At 52.0% G+C, this 14,306-nt stretch overlaps 1 protein-coding gene across 3 annotated transcripts; it reads right to left on the bottom strand.

Moving 5' to 3' along the window:
• Positions 1-4,346: 4,346 nt before the first annotated feature.
• CDK5RAP3 (CDK5 regulatory subunit associated protein 3) lies at positions 4,347-13,966 on the bottom strand. 3 transcript variants are annotated; one of them, XM_061391533.1, is made up of 14 exons: positions 13,767-13,966; positions 13,440-13,485; positions 11,600-11,731; positions 11,220-11,320; positions 10,787-10,835; positions 9,744-9,922; positions 9,386-9,522; positions 9,063-9,207; positions 8,560-8,670; positions 7,960-8,038; positions 7,296-7,384; positions 5,311-5,516; positions 4,769-4,940; positions 4,347-4,677 (listed from the first exon to the last, which is right to left on the bottom strand). In XM_061391533.1, exons 1-14 carry the CDS (start codon positions 13,767-13,769, stop codon positions 4,612-4,614), a joined length of 1,515 nt encoding a protein of 504 aa, XP_061247517.1. In that variant the 5' UTR covers positions 13,770-13,966; the 3' UTR covers positions 4,347-4,611. The 3 variants fall into 3 exon arrangements, with proteins under 3 accessions (XP_061247517.1, XP_061247515.1, XP_061247516.1); XM_061391531.1 differs by having other exon boundaries at positions 13,711-13,809; XM_061391532.1 differs by lacking the exon at positions 4,347-4,677 and having other exon boundaries at positions 4,826-5,001; positions 13,711-13,812.
• Between the last annotated feature and the right edge of the window lie 340 nt (positions 13,967-14,306).

Below are 14,306 nucleotides of genomic sequence, written 5' to 3' on the forward strand. Positions count from 1 at the left end.
CAGCAGCCCTCTTCTCTGGAAGAGTCCTCAACCAAACAGGGATAGGACAGACCAGCCCAGAAGATCCTCAGGGCAGATACTGTCACTAGACAACTGTGGATCAGACTTAATCTGACCATTGGTTCATTTTTAAAAGCCTAATTAAACCCAATTTCCTCCCAAACTTCTTTATGGGACTCTTTTTTTTTTTTTTTTTACTTAATTGTGTACCACGTGATCATAACACGTCATAAAATGTCATATAATCATAAAAGTCATATAATCATGTCATATAATCATAAAATGTCATAAATGATCTGACATTTTAGAAGTCAGAGTAAACTGAGAGATCACTAAGACAACTGAAGTTCAGAGAAGTTAGGTTTGAGATTCCTAAGTGTGCGTGCTCAGTCATTCAGTTGTGTCCAGCTCTTTATGACCCCATGGTCTGCAGCCCGCAGGCTCCTCTGTCTACGGGATTGTCCAGGCAAAAATCTTGGAGTAGGTTGCCATTTTCTCCTCCAGGGGATCTTTCTGCCCCAGGAATCGAACCCAGGTCTCCTGTACTGCAGGCAGATTTTTTACTATCTGAGCCACCAGGGAAGCCCCTAAGGTTCCAAAGGGAAGGGCACAAAAGGGAAGGAGGCAAAAATGAGCGAGTCGGCCCCTGCTCTTAAGCAGTTCCCTTTGGGGCTCAGCCCATGGGAAGGCAGTCACGTAGTCGAGAGATGCTCCCTGAGTTCAGGACATCTGCAGACAGTGTCAGGGATGCTGCTGAGGAGAGGGGGACTCATTCTGCCTGGGAACTGGAAACGAGTGTGGGTCTCATCAGCTGGGTCTAAGAGGAGGGCTAAAAGGACCCCAGAAGGGGTCTGGGGACATATATGGGTTTGGTGTCTTCAGTGGATACCCAGCCTGGAAAGGCAGGTGGACATAGGTGTCCAGGGCTGCCCTGTGACACTGGGAATCTGAGGAGCTGAGGGAGCATCCGAGTTTCTAAGTAGGGAAATGATTAGGTCAACAAAGCACACGGAAAAGGTGGATTGGAGGTGAACAGGCAGAGCCAAGAGCCTATTGATAGAACAGAGATAGGAGATAAGAGAGGGACGCAGGGTGGAATGCAGATGCTGATGGGGGTGGTTTGGGATGTGTTGGAATATCCAGGACATATGGAACCGGGACCCGAACGGAAGTTTCTAACCTAAGTCCAGGATGGTTGCATCCACCACCCCTCACAAGCTGCCAGCGGTCTTTCTGCACCAGGTACCCTCTGGGTGCCGCCCATACTCACCATAGCTACCTACCCCAAGGTTGTCTTCCTTTGTCCTCCTTTCACTGGTAAAAAAAATGAGGTGCAGAGAGGTCCTGGGACTCACCCAAGACCACAAAGGTGGCAAGAGTGGAGCTGGGATTTTACCTGGACAGTCTAGCTCTAGAGAAGACGCCAGTCACCACTGTTACTGTTATTAGACTGTGTGCGCGCATTCATGTATGTGTTTGGAGTAGTGGGGACAGGAAATAAACAAATGGCAATTAAAAGATGAAGCGGGAATTCCCTGGCGGTGCAGGGGTTAGGACTCTGTGCTTTCACTGCTGAGGGCCAAGATCCTGGTCGGGGAACTAAGATCTGGTGGTGGCCCAGGCAGGGGTAGGGTGCGGGGGGAGAACTTAGTAACAGGACAGGCAAGTGTAAATGAAAAAGCAGGGAGAGCTGCAGGATCCACGCTTCTAGGGGAGAAACTCTAAGGAACACCTGGGGAATTAACAAGGAATTAACAGACACAACCAGGCCGAATTAGCTCCTGCTCCCCTAGGGCCTGGGGTCTGCTTTTTCTTTGGTCCTCTGCTCCGGGCCAGTCCTCTGGAGCAGATCATACTCAGAGGAGTGAGATTTTGGTCTCAATAATACAGATAACCCCTGCCCCACACAGGCCCTGGGACAGTCGTTCTGGAGGTATAGGACCCATCTCCCTGTCAAGCCCTTAGCTGAGCGGCCGGAACCCAGAGGAGCAATCATTAGCACTCTACTTAACCCACCTTCATGGTTGGCCATCATGGGCTGCAGTGCAAAGATCCTACACTTTGAGAACCAGACTTGGAAAGGACAGTCTATGCAGGAAGAAAGGCTTCATCTGAACAGAGTCATGGTAAGTGGGCTTGACAATGCCTGGATTTACCTGGGTGAAAGGATTTTGGAAAGGTGATACTTTCCTTATCTGAAGCAAGTAATGACATGTCTTAGCTAAGCAGTTAGCACCTTAAATCTTCTCTGGAAAGAGGTGGTGCAAAAGCAAACATAAAAGTAGAGTGCTCTTGGCAATACAATTCTCATCCAACGAAGGATTTTAAGTGTAATCTGGGCCCATCTCCTCTCTCCCCGAATGTTGTTTTGGGAGTTCCAGAAACCTGACTGCTCAGAACTTGGTCTTCAAGCTCCCCAAGGAGCCTCTTCCCCACCCCCCCCACACCCCCACCCCCGCTTCAAAGAAGGAAGTTAGGACAGGAGGAAGCATCCTTAACATTGTTTCACAAACCCAAAATAAGAGCTCACATATGTCCAGCGAGCACATAAGCTGTGCCAGGCACTGTTTTAAGAGCTCTGCAGATGTTAACTCATTTAATCCTCACAACCACCTCTGAGATGAACAAGCAGGAAGCTAAATGCAATCAGAATGATGCTCTGGGAAATCTGGGAGCAGGTTGGAAAGACACAGAGTTGCCTTCTGCCGGGTCAAACAGCCAGGCGGGCTCTTCAATGCCATTGGGTGGTTGGGGAAAGCAGGACCCGGGAAGCAAAGCACAGAGCACAGACAAATGGGGCTGAAGGCTCTGGAGAACAAACCCAACGTTATGGTTCTTTTAAGAAATCAGTTACAGGAACCTACAGCTAGATGGGCCTTGATTTCACCAGATAAGCAATGAAATGGGCCCGATACCCCGAGAGAAGTCCCTTAGCCACACTGCTTACCAAGGTGACCAAAATCTGCTGAGAAAACCTATCAAACCCACTTCTTGTCTCCTGCAGCCAAACAGCACCTCCAACATCCCCTATTGGCCCCGTGCAGGGTGGAGAAGGCCAGTGAGGTGCTCCCGAGGGCAGGAGCAAGAGCTTAGCAGGCCTGAACCTAGCCTGCCGTGGTCACATGACCACAGGGTTCTCCCCAAAGCCCAGTGCCTGTGAGCAAAGAGCCTGTGTAACAGCTGGTGACTGGATGAGGGACATTAGTGGGCAAGGGTAGCATGCCTCAGTGAGCTGATGGCGGCCGCAAGGGGTAGGTCAGAAGGCCGGGGGAGCCAGCAGCCAAACAGGTGGGGCAGGAGGTAGCCGACATTCTCTCAGAGAGAAAAGACCCCAGAGCCGCAGGCAGCTCCCCAGCCGAGGCTTCACAGTGCCTGAGGGTGGGACACGCCCGCTCAGGCCCCAAAGCCCTTCTATTCCAAGGACAGTTGTACCTGGACATTCCACACCAATGTCTTTCCTTTTTCAATTCCTAGACTTCCAATCCCCCCAAAAGGAGGTGAACAGGCAAAGATTGGGGGGAAGCGATGGGCTGACATTAATTGATAGGAGCGGCTTCGAGCAGTTCATGCGGCCTTATCTCTCTCTCCTCTGGATAGCGTGTGTCCGCCGGAGTCCGCGGGGTCGGTGATTAATAGGGGCCATCACTCACTGTCCAGGACGGCTGAAAGGCAGCAGGGAGGGGGCGGCCCTCCCCAGAACTGAGATAACAAGCAGCAGGAATAATGAGTGGTGTCACTCCACTTTTCATTTTGATGGAAAGTCATTACGGGAGTCAACGCCAGCGACAAAGAGCCATGAATCAACTGCTCTGCTATGAAATTAAAATCGAATTGCTGGCCACCCCCAACCCCTACCTTCCTGGGAAATGGGGATGGGTAGGTGGCCGGGGAGAGGGGTGCTGGCCTAGTGTGGGCTGTACCCAATCACAGAGCAGGCAGTTATGGGTGGGAAGTGGGCAGGCAGCTAGCAAAGGTGACAGCTCCTGTCTCCACCTTGTTGACCAGACCCTTCCTTCCCAAACCGCATTTTCCCTCTGCCTGGAGGTAAGCTGTGATTAAAAGGAAAATACAGCTTTGCTGGCTCCAACGAGGCTGCCACTTGACTGCTCCCCTTGGGCTTCTGGCCTGAGTGGGGCAGTCTGGGCCTGGCCGTGGAGAGAAAGGGCCCTGGCTGACAGCTACCCCAGAGCCCCTTGCTGAATTGTTTGTAGATATTAATCTGTGAGGCCTCCCTGCCACCAGAGGCAAAGAGGAAAAAGTCCCCAACCTGGTACCTCACAGGATCAAGAACCCCATGCAAATGGGTACACAGCCTCAACCCCAGGCCCAGAGACGGGCACTGTCAGTAGGGAAACAAGAATCTCTCTTTTATTAAAGTCCAACTACATTAACAAGGAGGAGCAGAAGCTGTGACTTGAGGCTGAGGGGCCACAGGACCATCAAGATAGCCTCCTGCAGAGAGTACAGAGTGCTGAGATCACCATCCGTGTGACAGTTCCATCATGGGGCCTTCCATCCTCCAGTCGGCTTAGTCTCTCACCAGGAAGGGCCCCGCGCTGTCCCTCCTCCATCCTGAACGCTGAGAAGATGGGCAGGAACAACGGTAGTAGGTCACAGAGAGGTTCCCATCAGGTTCACGGGGCGCCCATTGTACCTCTTGGAAATGTCAGCTTCAATCTGAAAGACAGTGATACCGGGTGGGCAGGAGGCAGAAGGCAAAGGGGCCTCGCTCTGCGGAAATTGGGCAGGTTCGCCTCTCTGCTCTCACCAGCTTCTGCAGCTCCTTTGTCTTCTCCAGCAGCAGATCCAGCTTGGGCTCCAGAACCGCCTGCTCCTGGAGGGCTTCCTGTTGCTTCTGCACCATCAGTTCTTTCTTCAAAGCCAGCAGCTGGGACTGCTTCAGCTTCTGCTGGAGGAGCTCAGTCACTCGGTCCACATACCTGGGCAGGGCATTCACGTAAGTGTTCGGTGTCTCTGGGCAGCCTGGGTGTCCCCATCCAACTGCTAGAACAGGGGAGGCTCAGTCTCTGTTGGCCGCTCAGCCTTCACATCCATCAGTCCTTCCTTGTATGGAATGCCACTCCCACTTCCCCATCCTACCCAGGATGCAGATTCTGCCCGCATATTTCAAGCCACCCCATCTTGCCCCAAAGAGAACCCCCAACCCCAGTTGGGGTGGTGCAGTTATGGGAGGCAGGGATGAGGTCCAAGGGGTCACAGAGAGGAGGAAACAAGGAGGCAGAGCCGCCCAAGATGGCAGCGCCCTGCAACATGCCCTGGAATAGCCCAACATCAAGGGGAAAGCCAGACCTTGGTGAGGCCAGGATCATAAACAGGTGCTGCATTCGAAGACTGGTGAGCCGGCCAATCAGATCCTGCAGTGCCGACACCATGGCGACCATCTTTGCCTTGGTCTGGCCCTGCAGGATGGCTGGAGCCAGCTGGAACTGGCTCACAGACAGGATGTCTGCCTCCTCACTCATCTCCACTGCTCTCTGGGACAAGAAGATTTCGAGCTGAGGACAAAAGAGGATTTGGTTCAAACTGAGAAAAGAACTCGGAAGCTAGGCCCTCAGCCTGCTCAAAATAAAGAATAAGGTAAGGGTTGGATTCTGGAGGAGGCACAGTAGGGGACTGCCTGGTGTGGTATAGTCCATGGTGTCGTATAGAACTGGACACGACTTAGCAAATGAACAGTGGCTCAGACTGTAAAGAGTCTGCCTGCAATGCAGGAGACCCACGTTCAATCCCTAGGCAGGAAGATCACCTGGAGAAGGGAATGGCAACCCATTCCAGTATTCTCGCCTCGAGAATTCCATGGACAGAGGAGCCTGGTGGGCTACAGTCCATGGGGTCACAAAGAGTCAGACACGACTGAGCGACTAACGCACCTAGTGACTGAACAACAGAGGAGCAGTTATTTGCTCTGAGCATTTCTATTGCTAGAAACTCACCAACTGTAAGGCGGGAGTTTGGGGCAGCCTCCACCATCACCTTTCAGCCCCTCATTGCTGCCTCAGGCCTTACCTAACCCAGGACCACCCGCTCCTCCTCCCAGGCTATGGATCAGATAACTATGAAGCAGAGATTCAAGGGGTTCTCTCTGCTGAATGAAGGTATTTTCATGGGAAAAATGAGATTCAGGGAACAGGAATCCATGTTTGAGAAGCCCTAGATTAAGAAAAGGCGGCAGAATCTGAGAACCAGTCACGTATCTTGTCACTTTTATCCACCCATGGAAACCTGAACTAGACTGGTGAGGACAAGACCTTCCATGAGACCCTCCCCTGCCAGCAGGCCTGAGGAGTGGACAGACTCAGAAATTAACAAAGGCAGGCCCCAGCTTCCCAGTACCACAAAGAAGGTCCAAGAACACCAGCTTCTTACTGTGGGCTGCCAGACACCTCAGCCACAGGGATGACATGAGACACAAACTGCTCCAAAGCCCCAGCAGCTCCCAGTTCCCTTCCGCTCTCTGAGCTCTTCTACTCCCCCAGCTCCCCTGCTCGGCCTCTTTGTTCATCACGAGTGCAGGACACTTCTGCCTCCAAGCTTCTGTGTGGCTCCCCCTGCCTGGAAGGCTCTTCTGCCGGACGTGGGGTGGCTCTCTCTGCAGGTTTTGACTTACTGGTCACCTTTGCAACAAGGCCTTCTGGACCACTATCATAAAAACAGGCCTTCCCGCAGCCCCATCTCCCTTTCCAGCTCTCCTTCTCCATGGCACTGTGTTAACACCTAACGTGCTGCGTATTTCTCTTGCGTGCTTTGTTTCCTGCCTGTGTTCCCCACTAGACCACAAGCTCCACGAGGTCAAGGATTCTGCCTTGTTTTCTGCTCCGTCTCCTCAGACAGTGCCAGGGGTTTAGGAAGGATGATAAACATGATAAACACTGTTGAGTGAAGATGTGCTCAGTCGCTTCCGTTGTGTCCAACTCTGCGACCCTGTGGGCTGCAGCCAGGCTCCTCTGTCCATGGGATTCTCCGGGCAAGAATACTGGAGTGGGTTGTCATGCCCTCCTCCAAGGGATCTTCCTGACTCAGGGATCAAACCCGTGTCTCCTGTGGCTCCTGCATGGCAGGCGGGTTCTTTATCACTGAACCACCGGGGAAGTCCATTGAATGGAATGAATGGGAAGCATCCTAATGCTCCAGAGTGAATGGGAGTGCCCCTGCTCTGGAACACTGAAAGCACTCTGCATCCTTCACAGAAACAGGAGGGTCAGGTCAGGTGTCTAGAGCAATACCACCTATGCCAGTGCCGGGCCTCCCCGCACATCATCCAGAGACAGAAGTACCTCCATGAGCTCATCAATGAACTGATTCCGGGTCTCAGGGTATTCAAGAAGTGTCAGAGCATCCGGGCCCCTGGCAACACCTTCGGGAGCTGCCAGGAAGAGAGAGAAGTGATAAAGTGGCTAAAGACTAGACAAGACCATTGGTTTGAGAAGTCCTGGTGCATTAATATGGACACAGACACTACACTAAAGCCACTTCCTGTTCCAACCCAAGAAGGAAGGGTCACCCTTTCCCATTTGTCGCAGCCCTAATCAGGCACCAAGAGCCAACTGCAGTCTGTGAGGAGGACCACAGAGCTGAGTTCCAAAGAACCAAGCGTGCCTTCCCTTTGGTGGGCATCAAGTCTCATCCTGCACTGCCCTCTAGTGGCTCAGATCACGGTCACAGCCTCTGGGGCCAGGTCAGGCTTCAGAGGCTGTTAGCCCTCTCGGAACATCCCAGGCAAAGGCTGACCCACATTCGATATCCAAAGCATTGAGAGTTTCTAGGCTTCATTTTAAGAACTCTTCTCTATCCACTACACTCACATCATCAACAAGATTTTGAAAAAAAAAAAAAAACAGGTAACTGTATGAGAAGCGCAGTCTTGGCAGCGTACTTTTTCTTTGCTTCTAGAGACACAGGGGTACCCTCTGCCAGGGTTTCAGGGAGCGACGCACTCACCCTGGGTTCCGGCTTCCACTACAGTGATCTGCAGAGCAGTGGCATCGTCTCCCCAGTCTATCTCATCACCCCCAGCTTCCTGAGTGGAGAGCAAAGAACCCCTGCAGTGTTGGGAGAACTTTCCCCAGCAAAGGGAGCCAGGATAAACTAAAGCCCTCAATAAGCCCAATGATGGCACATTTCAACTGTATGAAGAACCTGCAGCCCTGATGGAGGTGGCAAAGATGGCAGTGGGGCCCATGCATATAGGTACCACCTGCCTATACCCCACACCTGCCCCAAACACCAAGAGAAAGAGGTCAAAACTCTGACATGTCACTTTGGAAACTGCCTCCTCCCAAACTATATGTGGTCCAAGAGCTGTGAACTTCAAGTGATGTCTTTGAAGAGAAAGAGAGAAAACTTTTTTTTTCCCTTTGGCCACACTGAAAGGCACCCAGGATCTCAGTTCCCTGACCAGGGATTGAACCCTTGCCCCTTGCAGTGGAAGCATGGAGTCTTAACCACTGGACCACTAGAAAATTCCCAACATGTTTCTTATCACCAAAACAGCAATCACAGAAAGTCCTCAAGAGAGATGGACTGAGAGAGCATCCCAACCTTTGAATCCGATTCCAGGGAGATGCCCCAGTCAATTCCAGCAGTCTGGGCAGAGATGCCAGAGTCAGCCCCTTCAGAAGCCACCTCCACCCCAAAGTCACCCCAGTCAATCTAGAAGGGAAAAAAAGTGTTAGCTCAAAGAAGATGGGTGAGAAAAGGGGCCTGCCAAGTTCTTCTAGGTCTCAGTAGGGAGCACCAGCACACTGTTCAAACATAATGGCCTCCAAGCTTCCCAAAGGAGAGTCTGTCTTCAGAGAGCTCAGGGGACTGAAGGGTTCCCAGTTCAAAGCTGACCAGCCTCCTGGGCCTCTTCAGCACTCGTATACCCTGTGGTCTCAAGAAAGCCAGAAAAACGAAGGAGTAGGGCCTTCTGGGCCCTTCCACCTACAGTCTCTCTCACAGGAACACCCCTTTCTTCCCTCTGGACTCTAAGTTCAAAGGGGACGGGGGAGGATTGACCCGTGTACGAGGGGAAGAAGCGGCTCTCACTCGGCCTGTCTTACCGCGTCTTCTTCCACCTGCTCAGGGGGCTCCTCGAGGTGTGGCCTCTCCACTGCCGAGGGCTCCGTGCCCGTCCTCCACTCGTACACCGTGCAGTTCCCCCGCGTCTGCACAAACCGCAGCATCGGCAGCACCTGCTCTGTGGGGCTGCAATGGAGCGTGCCGCTGACCCTCCTGCTGCCCCTTGTGAGGCCAGGCCCACCGCTGGGCCTGGCACTCAAGTGTCACGTGGGGAGAGCACAAGTGGAGAAGAGAGCACAGCCGGGGAAGCAGCTCGATGGTCCCCGCCCCTCCTCCACAGGGGAGAAGCCAGGGCCCTCAATACCTTTCACACACAAACCCCACACAGGCCTGGTACAGGTCAATGGCTTCGCCCAGGGTCTGGGCCGCCGCCCCGATCTCGGCCAGCTGACTTGGTAGGTCCTTCACCAGGGCCAGCAGTTCTCTTCGGACATTGTCCCCCTAGAGAGGATCCACGAGGTGGGCTTAGACAGAAGTGGTGGGTAGTGGAGTCCAGCGTATTAAAGACAATGCCTGAAGATTAAAGATGGGCAAGAAACTGGCCCAAGAAGGGCCCAACCGGCAGAGAAGGAAAGCCCTCCGCAGAAGCAAAGGCACTGGGCCCAGGAAGACAGACAGAGGCCCCAGGCATGCGTCCCCCGCAGGAAACCTGGGCTGCTCACCGTGATGCCGTACTGCTTGCACGAGTGGTAGAACTGCTCCTTCATCTCGGCAGCCCCCGCCTGGCCCTCTTCCTCCTTGCGGCTGTATTCTTGCTGCAGCTGCTGGCACTTGGTGATCTGCTTCTTCAGGGAGGGGATCTCATAGTTGACATTCCGAACCAGGAGGCTGGAGAGTTCCACTGAGAAAGATGGGCCCAGGAAATTCACTCCAGACCCCCACACCTAACGCAGGCACGCCCCAAGGACATGCGCAATACCCTGGCCTGGTGGCAACGGGGGTTGACCTCCCAGCTCCTCCCCTTCCTGGCTGTGGAACCTAAGACAGTCATTTAACCTCTCCAATCCAGTCCTCAACTATAAAACAGGGATAGTAATATTTATCATGAGAATTAAGAGAATTCATATAAAATACAAGTATAATTCCTTGATTTAGTAAGTATTAATATTTGGTCAATATTAGTCCAGTAGGCTGCAGTCCATGGGGTCGCTAAGAGTCGTGTCACTTTCCCTTTTCCCTTTCATGCATTGAAGAAGGAAATGGCAACCCACTCCAGCGTTCTTGCCTGGAGAATCCCAGGGACCGGGGAGCCTGGTGGGCTGCCGTCTATGGGGTCGCACAGAGTTGGACACAACTGAAGCGACTTAGCAGCAGCAGCAGCAACAGCAGCAGCTATTATAATTATTTACACTGCTAGCAAATACAACCCAAACTACAGTCAGCCTTTTAGTTATTCTCTCAGGCACTTGATACAGGCCCCAGGTCAACCTGTGCCTCTTCTGCCCAGTGGAGCAGAGGGGTGCCGGGGGAGCTAGTCATCAAGAGGTGACCAGCAGAAGACCCATAAGCACCCGTCCAAATGCCCACAACCTGCCTGGTGGTCATCCTCCTCCCAATACTCATTGAAATTTATTTTCCCACCTCCCAAAATCTACACACCAGCCTCTCCTCTCACATGAACTGTACCTCCTAGAAGCCCAGTGTCTCAAACTTCGAGGAGGGAGCCTCCCTGTGGACACTGGGACTCCCAGGTTGGGCCCCTTACCTAGGTAGGTGTTGTCCTTCTCATAGAGGGCTACGATCTCCTGCCAATCCTAAGAAAAGAAACAGGAAGTGAGCCAGGAGAGCAGCCACATCCCAGCTCAATCCCCCAACAGGGGACGCTCTCCCAGTCTCTGCATCCTCATCCTCCTTCATAATGCTGGCTAGACCACTCACTTTAAGAGTATGGTGCCAACGAGCAATTCCCAAAGCAAATGTAAACCCAGGGGTAGGGGTCACAAAGAGTTGGACACGACTGAGAGACGGATACTTTCACTTTCAGGATCTACTTTTGGCATGAACTATGGGGACAGAGAGAAAGTTGAGGAAATATTCCACGGGGATATCTCCAATGGATCCTCAGCAAGACCAGACAGCCTCTGACCCCCTGGACCGGATGCCTCCAGCTGCGCGTTACCACCGTCATCCATACTTGCCTTCATTCGCTGTGAAGAGTACCGGCCAAAAATATTTTTGGTGGAGGCTTCAGTGCCTTTGAGAAGCTCCACAATTCTTAGGCAGTGGAAGTAGTGAATGTCTGGAAAGCAAAGAAAAACAAAGACTTTGAAAATAACAGTCTCTAATCCACCACTGCGGTCACCACACATGGCTGACTCATGTATATGCCAGTAACTTTAGAGGGCACAGCTCTCCCCTTCATCATTCTGTGTTGAAATAAACCAGCATCTATACCCCAAATAAAAGCCTCTCTTTCTTTAGAGGTCAGTCCTATGACTAAAGAAAAGGGAACAGCTCAGCAGATATATACCACCCCAGGAAAGAGGAGGGTCCAGTAATGCAGTCCTGAAGCACTCACAGGATCCAGAGAGCAGCTGGGCAATCTCTTGGCTCTCCGGCATGTCCTGGATGGCAGCATTGATCTTCTCTCGGATGGTCAATACCAGACTCTGCCATTTCAGGTTGCAGTGCCTTCTGTCTACCAGCCAGTCTATAGCACAAACCCAAATTATAGTATTCCCATGGCCAAAATTGCATCACTCATTCAGGTGATATATGCTAAGGCATTGGCTAAAAGTTGTACTCATATTGGTTAAGGTGTGGGGGGTCACAGGAAGATGGGAATGAAGACAGGCTCAAAGGAATCCTTGGGGCTAAATAGATTCCAGCAACCTGACTTTATCCACAATGTGACTTTTATAAAGTAACTGCCTCAACACAGAGTAAAGGAAAGCTTTGAATGGGTCCAGACATCAAAGTGCCACTTTGGACCACTCTAAATTCTCCATGATATTTTTGCTTCCCTGGATAATTATATCTTTCTTACTGACAGAGGATGCCATTCAATTTATACTTTCTCAGGGCTGGGATTAACCATGACAATGAAAAATCCAAGATGGTTACACCAAATACCAGATGAATGAACAACTGCAAAGCCCCTAAGGACTAAATAACACTGGACTACTCTTACCAGGGAAGCACCATCCTGCACATATGAATACCAGTGTGACTGACCTCCTGGATTCTGGGCCAGACCTGTTTTTAGTTGAGGGTATAGGTGCATAAGAGCCATGTACATTTCCTCATAGGAGAGAGCTAAGACCAAGACTTGTGGTCAGCTGGTCCTGGCTCTAATTACCAACTTTCTTGGGCAAGTCTCTCAACCTCTCCGTGCCTCAGTTTCTCTACATGTAAAATGGGGAAGATAAATATACTGAGTACAAACGGTAAAACACTGAACGTTGTGCCTGGCGCATGGCAAGGGCTCAATGAATTGTAGTGGTCTTCATTTTCATAATGTTAAGCACATAAAACAGCATTTGGTATAGAATAAACCCTCAATAAATGGTTGGGTTTTGGGACCAATAACAAGCATGTACATCAAGAGTGTACAGGTCCTGAAGAGCTGGGACAAATTCGAAATGAAGTTAAAGATGCTCCACTAAGTGGCCACCTTGCCCTTGTTAATAAATCTAATTGGTCAAACGCTGGGAGCCCACACTAGTTATCAGTTACATTCCCATTGCTGCACTCCACTAAAATCTTCAAAAACAAAAACTATGTAGATGTCACAGAAGTAGAAGCAAAGGGATGACATAGTCAAACAGATGTCATCTTAATGACACGACTGGCATCAAAACAATTAAACTCAAAGACCATTTAAAAATCCAGGAGCGGTGCACCGCCCTAGAGGGGTCAGAGTGAAGAGGTCCTTCCCTGGCTCTGAACTGGAGAGGAGGTATATAGACCCGATACAGACACCAGGGAGATGGCCTGGCCACTAAAAGGTTTTATTTTCGACTGGACCTATGTGCCTCTTCCTCCTAAAATCAAAGGAAAAAATAAAAAGGAAGAAAATTGTTTTTCCAGCATAATACAATACTGGAACCTGACAGACTTAGGTTCTAACTTCACATCTGCCATTCAGCAGCTGAACACCTTTAAGGTAAGCCTTTAACTCTCTGCTGTCCCTGAAAGATATGATTGACAACATGTTTTATACGTTAAAACAGAAAACACAGGTCAAGTATAGACTCTAAGCGTGGTTCCTTCCCGCTCCTTTTACTGAGGCAGGTCCAGCCAGCCACAGATGGGAGCACAGAACACAGCGAGTGGTCGGCGCTTCCGCTGTTGGTGACAGAGGGCAAGGGGGCCAGGTCTCCCCTTGACAGGTAGTTGAGCGGGGGCGCCCCTCCTACCGAGTAGCTTGCTGGTCTGGATGTCGATGGGCACGTGCTGATGGTCCTGGCGGGAAACACGGCGGGGAAAAGTGCGTGAGTGCTGCGAGCGGACAAGCCACTCGCGCGCTCACTTCATCCCCCCAACCGTCACCCTGCGGGGCCAGCACAACGGGACGGGGAGGGCCGCCCCCCGGAGAGAGCCTGAGGAAGCAGGTCAAGAAAGGACCGGCTGAACTCAGCCCAGGGGCCCCAGGGCAGCCCCCCATTTCCCCAGCTGCTGTTCCCCCACCTGCATCTTTCCTTCACTTCCGTTTCCGGCCTCTGACCGGGACACGCCCCACGTACCATTAATCCAGTGCTGTTGTGGCTGAGCCTCGGGTTAGGCACAGATGGGTCTTCTCTGGCCACGTCACCGCCTTCCTCAGAGCCAATCGGGACGCGCGCTCCATCCCAGGCCTCAAGCCCCACCCACCCCGGGGTTCCGAGTGGCTGAGCCCGGGAAGGGCGGGAGAAGAGGAGCCAGCCAATGGGAGACGCGAGGCGGGCTCAAGACCTGGCGGGAGCCGGGGCTCCAGGAAAGGGCTGTAGAGGCGGCATAATCCCGGCAGGCGGCGCCCTGGAGCTGGTCCCAGTCGCTGCCGGCCAGGCAGGCACGGAGCCCTCTGCGTAAAGATTAACGAGTCTACCGACAGGGTCCTAGCGCCTACTGAGGAACCTAGAGGTCCTTGATGTGGTTTAGATACGCTCAGACATATCCGACTCTTTGCGACCTCATGAATAGGAGCACTCCAGGCTTCCCTGTCGTTCACCATCCCCCGAAGTTTGCTCAGACTCATGTCCATTGAGTCGGTGATACCATCCAACCATCTCATCCTCTGTCGCCCC

The sequence above is a fragment of the Bos javanicus genome, chromosome 19 (genome assembly GCF_032452875.1).
Source record: "Bos javanicus breed banteng chromosome 19, ARS-OSU_banteng_1.0, whole genome shotgun sequence".
In the NCBI taxonomy this organism is placed as follows: domain Eukaryota; kingdom Metazoa; phylum Chordata; class Mammalia; order Artiodactyla; family Bovidae; genus Bos; species Bos javanicus.